This window comes from Silurus meridionalis, chromosome 10 (assembly GCF_014805685.1).
Source record: "Silurus meridionalis isolate SWU-2019-XX chromosome 10, ASM1480568v1, whole genome shotgun sequence".
NCBI classification, from domain to species: Eukaryota; Metazoa; Chordata; class Actinopteri; order Siluriformes; family Siluridae; genus Silurus; species Silurus meridionalis.
Genome location: NC_060893.1, coordinates 2736312 through 2756581, shown reverse-complemented (window position 1 = coordinate 2756581; position 20270 = coordinate 2736312). Strand labels below are relative to the sequence as shown.

The window sequence follows — 20270 nt, the reverse complement described above, 5'->3', positions numbered from 1 at the left end:
TACATTCTGACTGTATGAGATTCCTGCCTGTGATGCAGCGCTCTGTTCCACTGTGTTTCTCTATAATATTGATGCTTTTTATAGACGTGGCGTCATAATGATGGGATTAAGAGGTGGATTGATCCAGGTTTAAGGCCTACATGTGAAATCAACTGTCTGTCACTGGGTGTTAGTCAGATCACAATAACTCAGTTCGACACAGAGATTTTTATGTATTGCCAAAAAAAACTGTGCTGCATTTGAATTTTTTTTTAGATCTTTCACCTGATTCTAATAGGTTACAGTACTTTAACAAACTCTGTACCTTTTCTTTGTCGGTGGAGACGGGGCTTGTGGGTGACAGAGGAGCAGTTTGGGTGGCTTTCGGTTCCTGACCCACATGCACCTCAGGGGCCACGTGCACCTCAGTGGCCGAAATATTGCTGCTGTCAGGAACAGACTCTGTCTTCTGAGGCTCTACTTCTGCATCATGCTCAACTGTACAGTGAAAAAAGGGACAGAATACCAATCCACATAAGTCACCAACAAAAAGAGATTTCTTTATAAAGATATAAATAGCAGCATGGAAATGGATCAATAAATGGAAATATTACATTTAGGAAAGAGAAAAGAAGCAAAGAATGTTTGGTGAAAAATCATAGACAAGTTCAGCACTGGCTCAGAGGACAGCGCTATGGATTACTGAATAGAAAATTGTACTGATTAGTTTAAAGCCTTGTATAGATAAATGTCACTGTTGGGCTCTTATGCAAGGCCCCTTAAACCTCATCTTCTTAACTAAATTGTAGGTGGCTTGGGGAAAAGGAAGTGTCTGCCAAATGAAGAAATGTAACCTCCAATGTGGAAGGAGCCATCATCTCTGCGCAGGACAAGAAGATTGTGGATATGCAGGGACATGGGGTTGGGATCCGGATCTGAAGGGCCGTCCCGTGGACCGTCATCCTACATCACACAAGCAAGGCATCATCAGAGGCATGGCTTTATTTGAAGCTGTTTTAATAAAACCAGGTTTCCACGTGGCTCAGCTTACATACCTTGAGGTTAATGTGCGTATCTCGGATGGTGATCTCCATTGGGAGGACGTGAGAGGTGGCATCATCGTCAAGGAAGATGGCGAGATTTCGCAGGTACGTCATGAGGAAGTCAGTGCTGATGTCCTGCAGCTGGCACTGCAGGAAGCCATTGTGTTCAGCCAGAGGAGAGCGAGCAGCTGCTTTCGGCCCACTCTCCAGCCGGAGTCGAACCGCTGGATCCAGCTGGTTACTGCAGGGCTTGGGATCTGAACCTGAGCCTGACACACACACAATAAATACAAATCAGTTAAACCATCAACAGCTAGTCATTAGCAATCAAAAATGCAGAATGGGAAACAAAGACATTTAAATAAGCGAATCATCAAATGCTGTCTGACTTAGAGGTTGAATGGTTCATCAGTTTTGACGAATAAACGGCACAGATAGTTGATTGCTGGAACTATCGCCTATCAGCAAAAATCCATACTGTTAGTTTTTCCAGGTTGCGTCTGCTGCTGGAGCAGCTGAGAGGCTCCGCTGTCATTATACAGTACGAGAGCAGCCTCTAGAGGTGAATCAATGACACCACGTGCTGTTTGATTTGACACCAGAGACTGCAGTGCTAACCTCATTCATGTACAGTGTATTAACTAAAGTTAACAGATAAAATAAAAATTGTTGAAGTTAACAAACAATAAACAATACTTCTAAAGAATTTATTAACTTCAGTTCATGTTACAAAAGAAATCTTACTGTAGTGTTACCATTTCACATAAAACAGTCATGCTTAAACTGGCCATCTTTGAATGTCTTAAAGTCCAGAGCATTAAAATTACTTTTTTTTTTATTTTTGTGATAAAATTCAGTGCAATTTTACAGGTTTTTTTTTATTTAAAGAAGGGCCAAAAATCTGATTTGAAGATAAATGTTGCATTATATCAATCGAAAGTTGGCATGTTCTCCACATTTATAAGTTCAAAAAACAGTCTAACATAATATAAATAAATAAATAAATAAATAAATAGAAAGCATGACTCTATAATCTGCTTCACTAATGTTTTATTTTCAAAGATATTTTAGTGCAATTAAACCAAATAGTTGAATTAAAACACTGTATAATTATTTTAAGTATAATTAAAACACAGAAACAACCCCATTTATAGTACAATACCGAGTTCAATGCCTAATTTAGCTATTCAGGCTAAAAGCAGGACAGTTATACGCCTGTAATATCATTGACCTCTAATGAAAGGCATGAAGCTTCACCTTATTGTTCAAATTCATTTCTATATCACGTTTCCCAGTGGACATTGTCTCAAGGCAGATTTACAGAATCGTGAATTACGTGTATTAGTCCCTGATAAGCAAGCAGTGTGTCAGACTCACAGCTCTGTATTACCTTTCAGTTTACGCTGTTAAAAAATAAAACGGAAATGTTCTGTTAAATTAGTAATAAAGATCTGTGTCAATGCTATTTTTGTCCTTTTTCCCCTCTATGTCTGTAGTGGCCCAAATTAAAGGTCACCACGGGCCACCTTTGGCTCCAAGTTTGGGCATTTCTGATCTAGAGTATATGTAGGTTAAAAATTTGTCATATTTTATGTGGTTTACTGTATAACTATTAGATATAAGCCAATAAAGTTTGACAGAAATGCTGACGTGACCCTGGCAGAATTTGACTTACACAGTTGAATCAAAATTTAATTTTGTTGTTCTTGTAAGAAATAGATTGTTAAATGTCATTTAAAACAAGATCTTTATATGAGGTTAAATAAGATGTGCTAATAATTTTTTTTCTTCCAAGTCTTACTTGAAAAAATCGTATTACCTTATTTCAAATAAGGTTGGGAATGATGTACAGAACATGTGAACAGCCTCTGGAGGCCGCTCTTATACTGTATAACGCGACCCGGAAAAACTAGGTATGGATTTTTGCGGATAGTTTAATCAATCAACTATCGATGCCGATTAATAGTTTGACGTCCAGGCTATATCAATGAAAACCATTACATTGTTTCCATTCTAAGCCAAATATCCAGACTTTTCCCTGACATACACTGATTAAAAAGCTGAATTTCTATGACCTATAATCAACGGAAAACAGACTGCTGACACCGAGCAAACAAAACACAGCCACAGACAGGATTTAAAATCCATCTATTTGCAAGGACATTGCCATCTTTTTAATTAGCCTACAACATGAATAAAACATTGATTAAAACATTAAATAACGATTCATTTACACAAATCTATGAGAATAAATACTTGACTAAATACAAAGCAAGGCTACCTTGCAAATACCTAGCAAAGGCTAAGAATTTGTCAAGATTTAACAGTAATTAGCTCGCAACCTAATTAACTACATTGTCAATTCTGTCACCGAGCATTTATGCTACCTACCATAGACTACACTTTAAAAATAATTTTTAATTATAACTAGCTAGCTAACATTAAAGCTACATACCACTTTGTTCTGATGACCTGTATGACCAGTGGAACTCAGCAAGGATGCTTGAGTTTGGTGTGGCTTGTTTCCTCTTTATTTTATGACAAATTGTGTTACAAGATTCCTTGGAGACAGGAATCCAAGAGGAACATAAGGAAGAATATGGCGAAGGAAAGGAAGGGTTTACGATCCAAAGCCTACTGAAGGCATGGGCACATACAGCAGCAACTGAAGGCAGCTGCAGAAATTTTCAAGGGAGGAAAAATCAGCATTTGGTGATTGTTCATGGGATGGTTCCAGATTTTGGGTGGTTGTTGCGAGCAAAGGATTTGCATTAGAGGAATAATAATTCTTAGAGTTATATTAATTACTTATAATCAAAGAACTCATAGTCAAACTACTTTTGCGCCAGTAATAATGGAGGGATGACATAAAAATTTCAGAAATTCCAAAAACACTGCAATATTTTGTTATTTTGTTGAATTAATGCTGAAAGTCAATCTCAATCATGCAATCAAACCTATTGTGGTGGTTTACAGAGGTACAATTTAAAGATTGTGTCATACATGTACACACACGTCAGTCAAGTCAAAAGCAAGGCAAGGTGATGTGAAATCAGAGGTGTTGATACACTGGTAGCTTTTTTAAGGTAAAATAATAATTGCTGGTTTGTGGACAGACATGTGGAACTGTGAGTCCCTCTTTATTTTTCAGTTTGGTGAAATTACACTTATTAGTAAGAAAAATTCATTCCATTCATTTCCATAAAGTGCATTTTCTTTCATGCTACTTTAATACATAGTGCTACCAGTGTGTCATTTTCTAATCAAAGTGTGCAGAGAAATGGCAGCACGGAGGAGAATCATTTAAGAAAATCCAGTCTGTGTGTGTGTGTGTGTGTGTGTGTGTGTGTGTGTGTGTGTGTGTGTGTGTGTGTGTGTGTGTGTGTGTGTGTACACAAAAGACTGTGTTCAGCCGAGGTCTAACTATGCAAATTGAGACTTTCATACTGCATGCAACCTCATTTATATTTGTGAAGATGACAGATAGAAGACTTCCTTCATAACTACGTTTGGACCCCATGAATATGAAATGGTCCGTTGAATGTTCCTCAATAGTTCTAAGCACATTAAGGTGGCAATCGAATGATTCTTGGACCAATCTGCGTTCGTGCATACCATCTAAACTTCTCCAGGATCTCCAATGCGAGTCATGTATAAATGAGAGTTGCATCGAGCTTGTACCAAGTTTCTGGGTTTCATACTGGATTAACAGGAAACTGAGATGGAAGTGGAAGCGATGGCCTTCTGTTTGCAGTCATACACCATGGGTTACGGGAACTACAAAGATTCCCGGACTTCACAAATACCTATTGGAGATTTATAAGAAAATGTAGGTTCCTTTTCCAGGAAAAAGCCAACTCTCTCTCATACTGCAGCTCAAGCTTTCCAGAAGTAAAACAGTGTTTTAGCAGCACACCAATACACTCCATGGTTACATTTATGGCATTAAGCAGATGCCCTTATCCAGAGCTACTTATCTCTGAATTCTCATTCATACAGCTGAGCTGCTATGGGGTTAAGGGCCTTACTCAAGGGCCAGTGATGACTTTTCATCAATGTAATTCTGCTTTAATTTGTTTTAAAACATACACTTTCTTTCTAAATAATTTTCGAATGGTCCTAAACATTTGACCTAGAGCGTACATCGTCCAGGATCCTGTCCTTTACTTGACTTGATCAAGGATCTTAAACTCAACTAAACACAACTCAAATTCCTCTCTTAACAGGTAGCATATTGTCGTTACTGACTGTTTCTTAATCCATTTATCTACTCTCTCTGGCTAAGCTCTCTACAGTCAAGGAATCTGAAGGAGGCATTTTCAGTGAGGTCTTCCCAAACTTTCACATTTTCTCAACAATTAATAACATGACTACTCATGTTATTAATGTCCTCAGGTTACCAATCTACCGGTCAGATAGAATATGGATAGTCTCATTTAAATCCTTCTTTAGCTTATCAACCTAATGGTGTGGAGCAACTGAGCAGAAGTGAAACACATCTAAGAGGGCATTTCTGATGCTGAATTGCTCTTTTCAAAGGATGGAGACCCGAAATTAAATTGTTTGTCCGGGACCTGAAATTAAACACACATTTGGAACGTTTGGAACAATGCCAGAGAAATATTTTAAATATATGTTTTACACATGTTTTTTTTGTATTTGATTATGAAGGTTGGCTTTCAAACTGAAACGTCCCTTAGCTATTAATAGAAGTCGAGAAAAAGCGGCCTCTAGAGGCAAATCTTTTTGTTTTTACATGTGAGAAAAAAAAAATTCAAGTATTGAATCATAAAAATGTATTCAAAGGAATAAATCTGAATTTTTCATGATTCAATACTTGAATTTTTTTTTTTGGTAATAAAGTTCTGTACTATTTTACATAAAGTGCGTGTTTTATCCAGTATTTGCTAGTTGATTGATTGGTTACACTGGTCTACAAATTTTAGGAAATTATCGACTGCCGAGATAAAATGTGCTCTCTTACATTTTAGTTAGATGAATTAGAAAACTGGTGATAAAGGTGCTGGTTGGCTTAAGTTTTCACGATATTTCACAATATAGATTTGTAATTATCTATAAACAAAAATAGATTTGCCTACAGGTAAGAGGGTGTCCTGATGACCAGGATGACCAGCAAATTAAAGTTTATATCTTTATTTTATTATTACCTAACTGTAAATTATTGTTCTTTTTGTTTCTTAATTGTCTGGAAAGTTACACAGCAATGGGAACAACCCACCCACAATTTGGTCAGATTTAAATGAAAAAAGCATGAAAACAACAACAACAACAAATGAATGGAAAGTTTATGTTTTTGGTATCAATAAAAAGATAACTGTATAATGATTACTGGGGCACTATTCACATTGTTACATCACCCTTTGCAGAAAAGTTAAGGACCTCTAGTACGTAACGGTCTAATTATTTGTTAGATTCACCCACTAACCATATGCATAAGTAAATGTTTTGGTTTTAAAAGCAATCAATATGAAAAATTTCAATATGATATTAATAATGCTCTTTTAATAGGCAAGATATTGCTTGAAAAATAATGCTCTTTACTAGGGGTGTAACGATTTATCGTGAAGCAAAAATGTCACTGTATGCATTGTAGATTTCTAATGTTTTTTAACGATATGACGTCCGTTTTTCGAATTGGCTGTGCTGCTTACACTCATGCTACGTACCACCTGCGTCGCTTGTTCATTTAGAGAAACGATGGTGTGCTGGAGCGCTAGCGACTCTAACGGCAACCTTGACAGCGCAGACATCAGTGATCCCGAAGAAATAGTAAACCTACTTAAACCGCTGAAAATGCTCTATAATGAAAAGAGCGCCACAGCGTCACTTATTGTGACCTTAAGAATCTATGACGGACAAAACAGGACACTGGACGAGAAGGACACCACAACTATAGCTAACATGAAGGCAGCCATCCTTCTCAACCACTCAGCCAGATACATACAGGTACAGATTATCTTCTAGAGAGTCCTACCTTGGACCCCTGATTTAGATTGTTGCCCCACCTAATTCCTGATCAACACGAAGAGGTTTTCCACCATTTTAAGAACAAATTAAACCAGTTACAATAAGTATGTCTGCATTGCTAATGGTCTGATAATCCCTGTATGAAAATATGGATAATCAGTTTTTTTTTTTTTGGCAAAAAAACTTTAAGTACCCTAAACAAAGACTAAAGATGTTTTTTTAAACATACTTCAATACAACATTTTTTTCTCACCTTTACTTAAATTTCAGCTTTATCTTAATTAAAAAATAATTCTGTAGGTAAATTACATTTACCCTCAGAAGCTTCAGTTTGAACCTTGAAATGTTTTCAATTTTTTAAGTTGTATGTACAACAAAGAAAGTTATTGAAAATTTTTAGTTTTGGAAGGAAATAAATCCTTTATTTAAATTCCAGTTAAATTTTTTTTTTAAATATCGTAAACATAATATTGTATCGAATTGTGAGCTGAGTGTATCGTTACACCCCTACTCTTTACAATTTATGTGTATGGTGCAGAACTAAATAATAAACTAATCTAGCATTAAGGTGCTTAATAATTGCATTTAAAATCATTATAAAATCTCCACAACAATACTTGTAGTCACTCATTTCGGTTACAGACCGACCCGCCCCCCCTTTAAAAAAAGAAAAAATGATGTGGCCCTCACAGAATAAAGTTTGGGGATCCATCCCTGTTGTAAAGCCTTGATGATATTCTCAAACATAGACATTCTGAGTGAATTGTCTTTTCCTAGCTGGGGCTTAACAGTTTTCTTTATCTAACAATTGTCAGATTTTGAGGTTCAGGAACAACGAGTTCCTCTGAAAAAGTTTTGCTATGACACAAAAATGCAGCATTGGTACAGATGGCTGTATTTTTGGATATACAATAGCAAGATAGTGTTGAAATATAAAACTCAAACCAAAAAAAACAAACACACACACCATCCTACCTTCACTGCTCTCAGCAGTAATTAGTGGTGTGAAACGGACAAAACCTAAAGGAATGCACAGTAACATACACATTTTTAATCAAGATTTGAACACACACACACACACACACACACACACACACACACACACACACACACACACACACACACAGGACCTATTGATGTGGTCTTACCAAGACTGTGGTTGCTAAGATACTGGCGTAGACTGACGTTGCCAAGCTGATTGGTGCGGACCTGCCCCACCTCCAGAGCTACAGTAGTGTTATCACCCCTCACATTCAGAGAGGCGCGAACCGAGTGCACCTTCAGGACCAGCACTGACACCTGCATTGGGGCATGGATGTGGATGTGCGCACACACACACACACACACACACACACACACACACACACACACACACACACACACACACACACACAAATTGCATTAAATACTATACATGATGAAAAAAGGAAACTATGACAAAAACATGGTAGCAATAGAGAAGTTTAGGGGTTAAAAGCAAAAAGAAGGGGCAGTACCAGATCTTTGGCATGTTCGTCAGTACTCTGTGAGGTGGCGCTGACTGCTTCGGGTGACTGGGCACCGTCTCCATCCTCTGCCATCACCTCGACGGCCCGCTCGGCGACGCTCGGATCATTTAAAGGGACTTTAAACCCGGAAATAGACACGTCATCTACAAAACACACACATCCCAAACTACTCAATGGTGTAATTTAGGAATACACCATTGTGATAACAAATGTGTGGGTATCAGTTACAATAGAAGTGATACGCCAGTTTATCCTTTTTACACGCCCTTAGGTCATGGTGCAATCCTGCCACCTACTGGCAATCATGCTGGATTCTACAGCCTTAAGGAAATGTGGTTATACGGTTATAAAGACATCAAACCGTACAAACAGAAGGTGAAGGTTTGTGTGGATCTGTATATAGTATTAAATACCATTACGTCTTGTCACGTTTACCCCGATCACTTAGATCAGGGCTTCCCAACACTTTTTTGCACCACAGACCACAGGGGTTACTATTATACAGTAGTGGACAGTAAGGAAGTTACTTAAGTAGATTTTTCACGTATCTGTACTTTACTGAAGTATTTCCATTCTGCAAGACTTTTACTTTAACTTCACTACATACAAAGTGAAATATCTTACTTTACTTTCAGCTACATTCGAAATCAGTCGTTCCTTATTTATACAGTTCAGCGTCAGTTCAACAAAAAGCAGAACTGATTCTAACTCGCCACAGCATACCTTATTTGGGTGAGTTTCTGAAGTAGTTGAAATAAAGGTTTTGGACTCATGATAATTCTAACAGAAATCAATCAGTGTTTGAGTCATTAATATCATTCTATCAATACATCAGTGTGCATGTATTGATACACATTCAATGCATCAGTCACATTCGAGTCTTTTCAGATAAACTGAGTTGATTAAGCAAAGAGTCTTGCGACAAAAATGCTAATAAGAAAATTATAGCCGTAATAAATTCTAGACACTTAAGTATATCTGAAGGCAAATACTTTTGTACTTTTAGTCAGGAGCACTTTTACTGGAGTCATATTTTACAGAGTGTAAAAACGATTGTGTAATTCATCCACCCCTGGAAATTATACACATTATATGGTTTTATTATTGCATATAAAATGAGGATTATAATGAGTGCTAAGCAGTGGCAGCTTGGTGCTGCTGGGATTTGAACTCGTGGCCTTTCTGATCCAGAGTCCAGTGCTTTAATCACTGAGCTACCACGGAAATCAACTCACTGTAATGCAGACTCAGTGAGAAAAAAATGGCGACTAAAACAAGTGCAGGGAATTGGCATAGGAGGAAGTAATCATATTTCAAAATATGTGAAAAATCTATAAAATGGAAATAAAAAAAAAAAATTTAACAAATGTTTGGGATCCCTGCCTTATATTACCAAATATGGCAACCTATGTATTTTGTATAGGACATCCTCAAAAAAACATCAGTTATCACTCACATTATTCTATACAATTGCATGAGAGACATTCCTATAATAAGAAAACACCTAGAAGCCACACCCCCTTCTCTATTCTCTCGTTTGCGACACTCGTGAAGGTCCTCTTGCTTTACTTTCACATTATTGTTTTACGTCCGTTGTTGTGAAATAAGATCTATAAAGTTGTTATAGTTTTTCTGTCGCTTTGGAGCTTTTTTTAAAATCAGAAATGAAATTCTCAAAACTACTTCACATCATGTCGTCACTTGTGCGCATCATTACAGCAATTTCTTGTTGTGTTGAATAAATTGCGAACGCTTTGATACCTTCACATTCATGCTGATCTAAAAATACTATACTGCTTTTCATCTGAATAACTTTAAACCCCAAAACATCCTGCCATCAGTTCACTGAATGCAAAATAGTTAAACCAGTTGTCATAATGTGTGAAGCTTAAATTTCTATTAAACATTTTTTTTTTTGTAAATGAATTGATTGTCACTAATGAAGGTGAATCTACGTCATCAGATCAGACCTTCTCTAAAGGTCAAAGGTAAATCTTGTGAACCTTCAATTGGAGACAGAGAGCAAAACAGAATTACAATTCCAGCTTTGTGCATTTTTAATCACTGGAACTGTGCGCCATCATACTGACAATACGAGTAAACATTTTGACGATTTTGTTTGTGAACAATGACTGAAGGACGTGTTATTCTGATGGTAATGAGATGTTAATTGAATAAAGGATTTTTAGAAAAGTACAGGCTTTGGCAGGAAATCGATTGTGTTTGTACAAGTTGTTTTGAGAAATGCACCTACTGGTTTGCAAATATTAAGAATGATTTAACAAATGCTCGAAAGCAACTGAGAAAATCTGTAAAAGAAATGTAATCTTTTTTTAAACCAGCCAATGCTGCAGAATTTTCCAAAGATCCAAGTTGAGTTTTCATGTTTTCGAAAAATTCAGGATTTTGAAGGGTACCTCTCTCATCGAAGTCCTCTATTATGGAGCTGTCCATTGAGATGTTGTCCAGAGACTGCAGGGACGGACTCTTCATGTTCATGTACTTCACAGAATAAGCTGACTGCGATCGATCCTTCATCAGACGCCCACTGTAACACACACACACACACGACCAGAAACAATGAGTGTGGGTGTGTATATGCCTATACATACTGTAAAGCCAAAGGAAATGTGCTTATTGTTATTTCTTAAATAAAGCATTTACTTTTAGATTGGGCTTCTATTGGATTTTAGGTTCGGTTATTTGTTTCAGTGAGGTACCAGTAACCAAAATTCCTGTCTCTTTCGTCTCTTCATGTCTGCCTGATTCAGCTCAACTCCCTACCCCTGGATGGAGTTCTCTTCAATTCTAGACCATTCGGTACAACTAAGGATGGTTCCACATGAAAAGCCTAAAGATCCATGAAGTTACTGAGCAACTCAGAAACTTTGAGTTGCTCAGTTGTATGACAGATAAATGAAAGTCACTCCGAATAAGGGCATCTGCCAAAATGCCATAAAGGTAAATGTTGTATTGCTTCAGTGGAGTCCGTTGCAAGTTGGGAAAATCCCTAAAAATAAAAGGGATTCAAACTCCTCTTCTCTTGCTCCTCCATAGTCCTCATTCTCCTTACATCATATAAAATGTAAGAGCAGTATTAAAATCTGGGACAATTATGGGTTTGGATATTGAGAGCTCATCGCTGGCTGAGATCATCAAGTCCATTGCCAGCATCAGGTTCATCAGCAGTCCATCTGAGACCTTGCCAGTACTCCAGTTATCATTGCCATTTATATTTATGCTATTTTAGCAGATGCCCCTTAACCAGAGCAACTTATATTTATTGCATTCATAAAACGGTAATTCACATGACCCTCAGATCCAAAATACAATGCTGTAACCACCAATCTACCACCGCCATGGACAAGAAAGGACTACAGACAATGTATTTGTGACTGGCGTCTCCTTTTTTTTCCAGTGCTTCCTCCTTCTCTATCTGTACATTAAAGAAACCATGAATAAACAACTAATGGTTGTTTCCAGGATCAATGTCCAGTTGACTGAGTGCGTAATGCTTACATGCATTGGCACAAGTGTTTTGCCGTTTCCCAGGCACATACAATATATTTGTGACTATAGGAAAACGAAAATTTGTAGACTGCGGTTTTCAACTGTAATTAAACATCACTCTATTGAAGCAGATGTCAATGGATTAGAGATTAAAGTGTAACGGTTAACACATTAAAGTGTCAGCACCTTCATTTTTAAGATTGATGATTCCAGCTGTATAACAGGGGAAATTCAGATACACAAGTTCCAAGCTTATATTATTACCCCTGTTGAGCTGCAAATGACTTGCAAAATAGTAAAGCATTACAAATATAGCACCTCAACCTTTCAGAACCATGGAGAGAGGCAGTCCCTGTAGACTTGGTGACATTGAGACCCCAGAGGGAGGAGTTATAACTCAAAGAATACCTGAGCAAGATGTAATAATCCACCATGTGGAGCTTCTAACCATCCCAGAGAGTGTCTTTGCTCCAACATGGGAGTGCTAATCTCATAGCACACCACTACCTGGGGAGCAGAGTTTCTCAGTCACCCATATAGTTTACCCAAACCCAAAATTGTTTGGGAGCAGCATGGGGTTATGCTCAATATAGATGCAGTCAAGGAATCTCTCAAGAACTGGTGCTGTCCTGTTTCATAATCTGAATGCAGATAGATTGCCCAGTTTTGGGTTGACAAAAGAAAAGTCAGCATGATGTCTAAGTCCAGTTTTGAGGTATCATTATCTCTGTACGGATAAGTCATTATTTCTACTCTGTTTAGCTCAGAATCTTCCCCAAATAACCTTCAAATTATTCTGTTACAGCAGCAGGTTACACAAACAGTAGTAGGGGCAAAAAAAGAAAAGAAAAGAAAAAAAAAGTTATTTGATAATTGTAACTTAAATAAATACAATATTAATATAAAAATATAATAATTATATTATAATTAATATACAATAATTATTATAATAATTATATTATAATTAATATAAAAAAACTGAGTGGACATGCACAATGGACATGCTGACACACATCCTGAGCAGTTTCTCACTCAATAAAAATGGTTGCATTGTATTAAAGGTAATAAAAAAAAACCATGATCCCCACAATACCACTACATCCATTGAAGAAAGAGTAATAAAGTTTTTGTAATAAAGTTGAGTACTGTTTTACATTGTGTAGTTTGCTTATTATTATTATTTTTAATCCAGTAAGTTCATTAATCGGTAATTACGATCCAACCTAGTAAGAAAGCAGCGATTGCGAAACCCAAATCCTAAAAACTTGCTCGGAATTATTGTAGGATTGTACTGAATTATTCAGAGATCATAAGCCTTCTGGTGTCATAATTAATCAGCAGGCAGAACCATTCCCCAGCCTCCCCAGAGTCATGATCGTTATGTGGAAACCCTACACATTCCATTACTAACAACATCCCTTTAATTTTATCATCAGAACAAAGTCTTTTTCATTTAACAAATATTTTCATTAATGCTTTTCCTTTAAACCTTCATTCAATAACAGAGATTCTGCAAGGCAAATTTAAGACATTTTTTTGACCATTAAGAATGAAATTTAAGACGTATATAATTCTGGCTTTCTATGTTATTTGAGGTTCTTTGCCCAAAAGCCACAGCCTCACTGTACAGATTTCTATTTGTCTGGCAGAACATCACAATCCATCTCAGTAATTATCTTCTAGTAAAGTCTAGACACATTACCTGGACATAGATTGAGGTAGTCTGGTTCCCTGGCTCTTCTCACTCCAGTCCCTAACGACTGGCTCCCCCATGGCATCCACTCTGATAGTCCTGCCTACTGGAGCGTCGTTCTGCAAGATTTTGGGCTCAGGTTTGCCTTCCTGAAACCCATCTGCACTGTTTTTCTCCTCTGAGCTGGACCAGGTGTTTTTCTCCTCGATGGAACCTTTCTTCTCAGCTCTGGTGGATGCTGGAACAGGCAGGAGAGGTGGAGCACTCTGGCTTGGGATATCCGTATCTTCACACAGAAGCTGTTCTACGTTACAGGTGAGCTTGGTCGTGCCTGCTGTGCTGTCTCCTGCTTCACTGCCAACTTCCAGCGTAGCTCTGCTCCCGGACGGCGAGAGTTCAGAACCCAGAGGGCTGCTGTCGGAGTCGGCTGTGGGTATGGGCTTCAGGAGTAACGCAACCTCAGCACTGCTGACCAGGAGACCCACGCAGGCGCTATACGTCCGTCCTGTAGCTTGCTGCGTCAAGCCGTGCTGCTGCAGGTCATGCTGCAGGGTGCGCTGCAGCAATTTCAGGGTTTGCTGTAGTTTGAGGAGGAACACATACTGGCTGTGGCTAGCTTGCGCACTCAGCAGTTTCTGTACATGTACCAGCACTTGCACATCCGCATCTCCAGAGGATGACGATGAAGAGTTGGCATCATTCAATCCGGCCAGAGAGAAAGGCTTGTGCAGGCCATTGGATGGTTGGTTGGACAAACTCTCTGCGCTGTAATACTCCTTTAACAGCTTCTTTCTCTGCAGCCGACCAGTGACGTCAGTCGGCAGAGTCCCGGTGCCTGCAGCCGCCTTCGGTCTCTGCTGGTGCTGAACATAGCGGGCAGGCTGGCAAAGCCACAAGGTGAGCGGAAAGGAATCGACACACGGTGAAGGCCGGTGACTTCGTGGACCCTCGTAGTCCACCCAGAACTGTGAGAAGCGTAGAGCCCACAGATCTGTGGCTGACGGAGCCTTCAGGGCATCGGTGCTGAGCGCAGGAGGTGCCAGGCCTCGGTATACATCATGCAGGCACGTGTCTTGTTCATGCGCATGCCGTTGGAAGACTGGGTGGAGCACAGGGAATGAGGAGGATGTGGAGGAGCTAAAGAAGGCCTGCTCTCGGAAAGCCTGCAGCAGAGCTTCGAGGTCAGAGCGAGAGCAGCCAGTCGAGTGGCGCGTGTTCGTGGCAACCATTTCAGACGTCTGCACAGAAATGGAGCAGGGCTGGTCAGGCTGGAACTCGTTCTGGTCCCCGGGAATCACCAACTGGAATCACCACACAGAAACGAGGAGATGAGTGCAAAACAAGTGTGTAGCGTATTCAACCAACAATGCCAGGGGTATTCAAAAATAACGAGTTATCGCAGTGTTCTTGTGGCATTTTATGTCCAGCTTCCAGAATTTCTCTTAAAAGGAGAATATCCTGACAATTCTACAAATCGAGAGAGTGAATGAATGAAGGATGGAAAGACTTTTGTTAAAGTATGCTGAAATAAGTGGAACAGTTAAAGTAGATCATATCTTTAATTTAATCTACTTAATTGTATTTTATTTAATCGATTTAATTTGATTACTTAATTTAACCGCTATAATTTAAATAGTAAATTGCATTAATTAGATTTATTGAAACCGTCGATTTTCACAAATTTTAATACTAATAAATTGCGTTAATTAAAAACTACAAGCAATATTCTGTTTTGCATTTCTTCCCCCTGACCGTTCGGAAATTGTACCGAATCGTGAATTTTGTGTACCGTTTCACTCGTACTATAAGGTATGAAGTAGATCTGATGTGATGTCTTATCACAAAAGGTTTCCACTGAAAGACCACTGAAGAAATGACAAAATCTCTTCAAGCTATAATCACAAGTTCTATGGTTTAGACTAAAAAGGAGGTCTGTGAAAAGCAAACGTGTTCACCTTTAGCATGAGACCGTCTACTTTGACGTCAATGTGCTCGTCAGGTTTTTGGAAGTCGTTGAGCTTATAGAGCTCCATGAACTGGACCAGGCTGTGGCGCAAATCCAGAGCAAACAGGTTCAGCCACACCAGACTTTGTGCATCCACGACCAGTTGCAGAGCGTTCAGCTGCACATACAGGTTAGGGCAGGGAACTGCAAAACACAACACATGCAATTTTTGGACACAACCAGCAGATTAACCTGCAGGAATGACCAGATCATTCAAAGGTTCTCTCTTTTTCTTAATAAGAACATTGTATTTCTGCTGCTGTTCTCCCTAAAGCACAAACCGGCTGGACACAAACCAGTCATTTAGAATAAAGGTTTTAGATTCTAGTGTGCCAGACTTCATCAAGTGGGTTCTGCTGCCAAAATGGCCATCTGTTCAATTACAGTCTAACTCGCATGTTAAATCTGTGTAAGAGATGATAATATTTATATTTAACGATGACTAAATTAAGCAGTATGTCCCAGGAAATCGCATCCTTCTCCTGAACTGCCAGTGGTTCTCAGAAGTGTGGGTGCACCCCTCTAATGGGGAATGAAGACATAACAGGTGGGGCGCAATGAACGGCAGGATTTATACAGTTTCGTTTGTGTTCTTAGTTTATGATTTTTCTTCTTTTAAATATAAAGTTCATACACTCAAAGCAACCACAAACAAACAATAAGGTCATTAAAGCAAGTAAATTAGAACAACAGGTTGGGTACCTAACACAAGTTGCAGGTGAAGGCATTGGTGTAACTGTTACCAATAGATTCTGCAGGACATTTTACTTCATTCGTAGCTATAAATGCAAACTAATCCAAATGTTTTACTAAAACAGTCCTAAATTCGCCAATGGGATATCAACCAAGACTGTATTTATCACTTTAATAATCAATACCAGGGGTAATACTTACTCGGGTAGTCCTTTCCATCAGGGAAGTAATACTCTGTGAATTCCATATGGATAGCAGGCATCTCCTGTGGGAGGTACAGGGTCTTTTTATTACAAGAGATCATAGCCTTAGGAGAGGAGCGGCGCTGGTCTGCTGTTGACACCTGAAATAGATCAACAATGAATTCAGAACGCGTCTGGTGAACTGGGCATCGGACAATCATTTGGGCAATACTGAGATCACATATGTGGCAGGAAGCTGCCAAGAGAAAACATTTTGAGCAGAGATTGTACATAAAATACATATATGGTACATGAATTTCAAAGTGTATGTCACCTTTTGACTTTAATATTTGAGTTTGATTGTAACGGTACACATATTCGTAATATACCGTAAATATATAAATAATATACAATAAAATAAAAAAAGATTTTCAGCTCTTCTACGCTGTTGGGTCTGGTGTTTCATATCTTCCTCTTTACAATACCCTATAGATTCTCCAGGGGGTTCAGGCCGGGCGAGTTTGCTGGCTAATACATGTATACTATGGTCCTTAAACCAGGTGTTAGTACTTTGGGCAATGTGGGCAGGTGCCAAATCCTGCTGGAAATTGAAATCAGCTGGTCTGCAAAGGGAGACGGTTGTGCTGACCTTGGACCTGATAAAACACAGTGGACCAACACCAGTAGATGCCATGACTCCCCAAACCACCACTGACTGTGCAAACTTTACACTGGACCTCAAGCAACATGCATTCTGAGTCCTCTCCTCTCTTCTTCCTCCAGACTCTGGGACTTTGATTTCCAAACAAAAAGACGACTTTGGCCCACTGAGCAACAGTCCAGTACTTTTTGTCCTTTGCCCAGGTAAGACACCTCTGACGTTGTCTCTGGTTCAGGAGCGGCTCGACAGGAGGAATGCGTCAGTTGTAGCCCATGGATACGTCTGTGTGTGGAGGCTCTTGAAGCACTGACAACAGCTGCAGTCCACTCTTTATGAATCTCCCCAAATTCTTGAATGGGCTTCGTTTCACCTTTTTCTACCACATTTTTTCCTTCTATTCAACTTTCCATGAATGTGCTTGGATACAGCACTTTGTGAACAGCAGCTACTTTAGCAATGACCATTTGTGTCTCTCCCTTTGTGTCAATGATCATCTTATGGACAACTGTCAAGTCAGCAGTCTTCCCCCATGATTGTGGAGCCTGAACCAGCATTTAAAGGCTCAGGAGACCTTTGATTTTCTGAGCTACTGAATTTTGGGTTCTCATTAACTATAAGCCATAATCAAAATTGAAATAAATAAACACTTATAGTATATCAGTCAGTGTGTGATGAATCTATATAATATATGAGATTAACTTTTTGTATTAAATAACTAAAATTCATAAACTTTTTAATGATATTCTAATTTATTGAGCACCTCAGGGGTGTAACAGTACACATATTCGTACCAAGCTTTTTCGGTCCAGAGCTTTCCGTTTGGTATTCATGTGTACTGAATGCAACACGTTATACGTGAGAAAAACTTTTTTTTTTTTTTTTACTTTTTACGGGCAAGTTTGTTTAGTCTCAGATTTTGAGCGCATCTCTTTATTAATATTAAGCTTCAAAACATACACAACGATGCCAGAGATATAAAAAAAAAATGTTTCATTTATTTAATCGATTACAAAATATAATCTATAGAATGTGTATTGCATTAATTAGAATTATTCTATTTTATTTCAATAAATTACAAATCTTTTTTTTAGATATAATTTACCCAAGCAGGCATTTTATTTAAAATTGTTTTAAAAATGTAAACAGTTGATGTTCACAAATGTTAATACTAATAAACTGTGTTAATGGAAAAACTACAAGCAATTTTATTTTTGCATTTCTTCCCCTTGACCATACCGACATTAAACCAACCCTGACTTTGAGCTTTGAGGATTTGGATTTTACTTTACTTAAATGTCAACAGTCTGCTACACTAACGCAGGACTACAGTTTGCATTCCAGTCTGCACCTCGACAATGTTAACGTTAACTCTAATGAATGGACATTCGGTGCCACCACTCTTGAGTCTGGTTCCTCTCAAGATTTCTTCCTTATGTCATCTCAGGGAGTTTTTCCTTTCCACAGTCAGTCAATACTGGTTTGCACATCAACCTCACAAAACTCACACTTATAAAGAACATCTTATTGATTCTTTATCACCACATTATCTGTGTAAAGCAGCTTTGAGACAATGTTCATTGTAAAAACGCCATACAAAATGTAAATGAATTAAATTGAACTTAAAAACCGAAATATGTACCGAACTGTAAATTTTGTGTACAGTTAAACCACCAAATATATACTCTATTGTACATTTTTATTACAAGCCTAACTCCAAAAACTGTGTGTGTGTGTGTGTGTGTGTGTGTGTGTGTGTTTGCGTTTACCTGGTAAATACTGAAGTCAGCCATGCGCAGTACAATGGAGCTAGAAATGAGCTGGGACTTGGGGCAGGTTGGCTGAGAGAAAGAAGTACTAGCGCTGGTGGAGATTTTGCCTGAGAGAAGAAAAGAAAAAAAAAAGAAGTGTAACGTCTCGCACACACGGCCGCGTGCTCATCTCTGTGTGTATGAGGCACCCCAAATGCACACCAGAGCGGTACCTTGCTCCATGAACCCGCAGCAGTGTGGGAATGGACCCCAAGCTTCAGCAGCAGAGTCCAGATGCCTAACTATAACTCCAGCACCAAGGTCCTCTATGGGGACACACATTTTGAGGAAATGGCTGAAGAGAAGACGTGTTAACTCTCTGTGTAAAGATGCGAGATTTTCAAGAACGCAAAGTATAATATTGTTTTGAAGGGACTACTTTATGGCACCAGGTGTACACGAGGTGTAGGTTATAACAGCGTGCAGAGATCTCATCGTGCTTGGACTAAGGAAAGTGTAGAAATCTGAGCAGACCTGCAACAGCACTGAGGGAGTTTAATCCTGATGTCTCCCAGCATCTCCCAGCGGGAACCCCTGGGCTTGAACCTGCCTTCTGCTAGACTGTGTACATTATTCATTCATTATTCATAAAATATTCAACCTCACTTTTTATTAACATTTTCATTTGAATGAATAATGCAGATTTTCCTGAAAACGAAAGCTACATTCAAACTTCAAGCTCAAGGTGGTTAACTGCTCAGAAGGTCTGGGATTCAAGCCCCACTATCACCAAGTTGCCACTCTCCTATGTGCCGAAGTGCCGCTTTATCAGGTGTGACCCCAGCTTCCTAACATCGCTGAAATATACAAATAAATATACAATTTCACTATACTGTAATGTAGGTGTTGCACATGACAAACTAAAAGCCCCCTAACACTTTTACCCCTTTAAAATAGACATGAAGATCACATGAACTGTCTGCTCAGTGCGCACTGAAGCCATGTGTCCAGCTCATAATACCACCACCAGCTGCAAGCTCCTGGCTTCCTCGCAAGATTCATCTGCTGATTAAAGTCTTAGGCAACATACAACACTGTGAGAAAAACCTTTGCAACTAGTGGCCTGAGCCTTTTCTCACCCACTAGCTGGCACCAAGTTCTGCCATTTCTTCACAAAATGCTACGATCTCCACCTGTATACAGTAACGATTAATCTCACTTCGATGAGACGTCTTTATAGAACACGCAGCAATACTTCCG

General features: G+C 38.8%; 1 protein-coding gene across 4 annotated transcripts in view; it reads right to left on the bottom strand.

The window, feature by feature from the left end:
- The window catches only part of uhrf1bp1l (UHRF1 binding protein 1-like), a 42002-nt gene that overhangs the window by 2008 nt on the left and 19724 nt on the right, over nucleotides 1-20270 (bottom strand). For 3 of the 4 annotated variants that reach the window (XM_046859919.1, XM_046859920.1, XM_046859918.1), the window contains exons 11-20: nucleotides 19029-19138; nucleotides 16621-16762; nucleotides 15677-15870; nucleotides 13731-15022; nucleotides 10936-11066; nucleotides 8507-8661; nucleotides 8159-8309; nucleotides 1035-1291; nucleotides 834-942; nucleotides 305-477 (exon numbers count right to left, since the gene is read on the bottom strand). In XM_046859919.1, the coding sequence (XP_046715875.1) occupies nucleotides 305-477; nucleotides 834-942; nucleotides 1035-1291; nucleotides 8159-8309; nucleotides 8507-8661; nucleotides 10936-11066; nucleotides 13731-15022; nucleotides 15677-15870; nucleotides 16621-16762; nucleotides 19029-19138 (2714 nt within the window). Of the gene's footprint in view, nucleotides 1-304; nucleotides 478-833; nucleotides 943-1034; nucleotides 1292-7363; nucleotides 8031-8158; nucleotides 8310-8506; nucleotides 8662-10935; nucleotides 11067-13730; nucleotides 15023-15676; nucleotides 15871-16620; nucleotides 16763-19028; nucleotides 19139-20270 lie in introns of those variants that run through there. The other variant, XM_046859922.1, reaches the window with a different exon arrangement.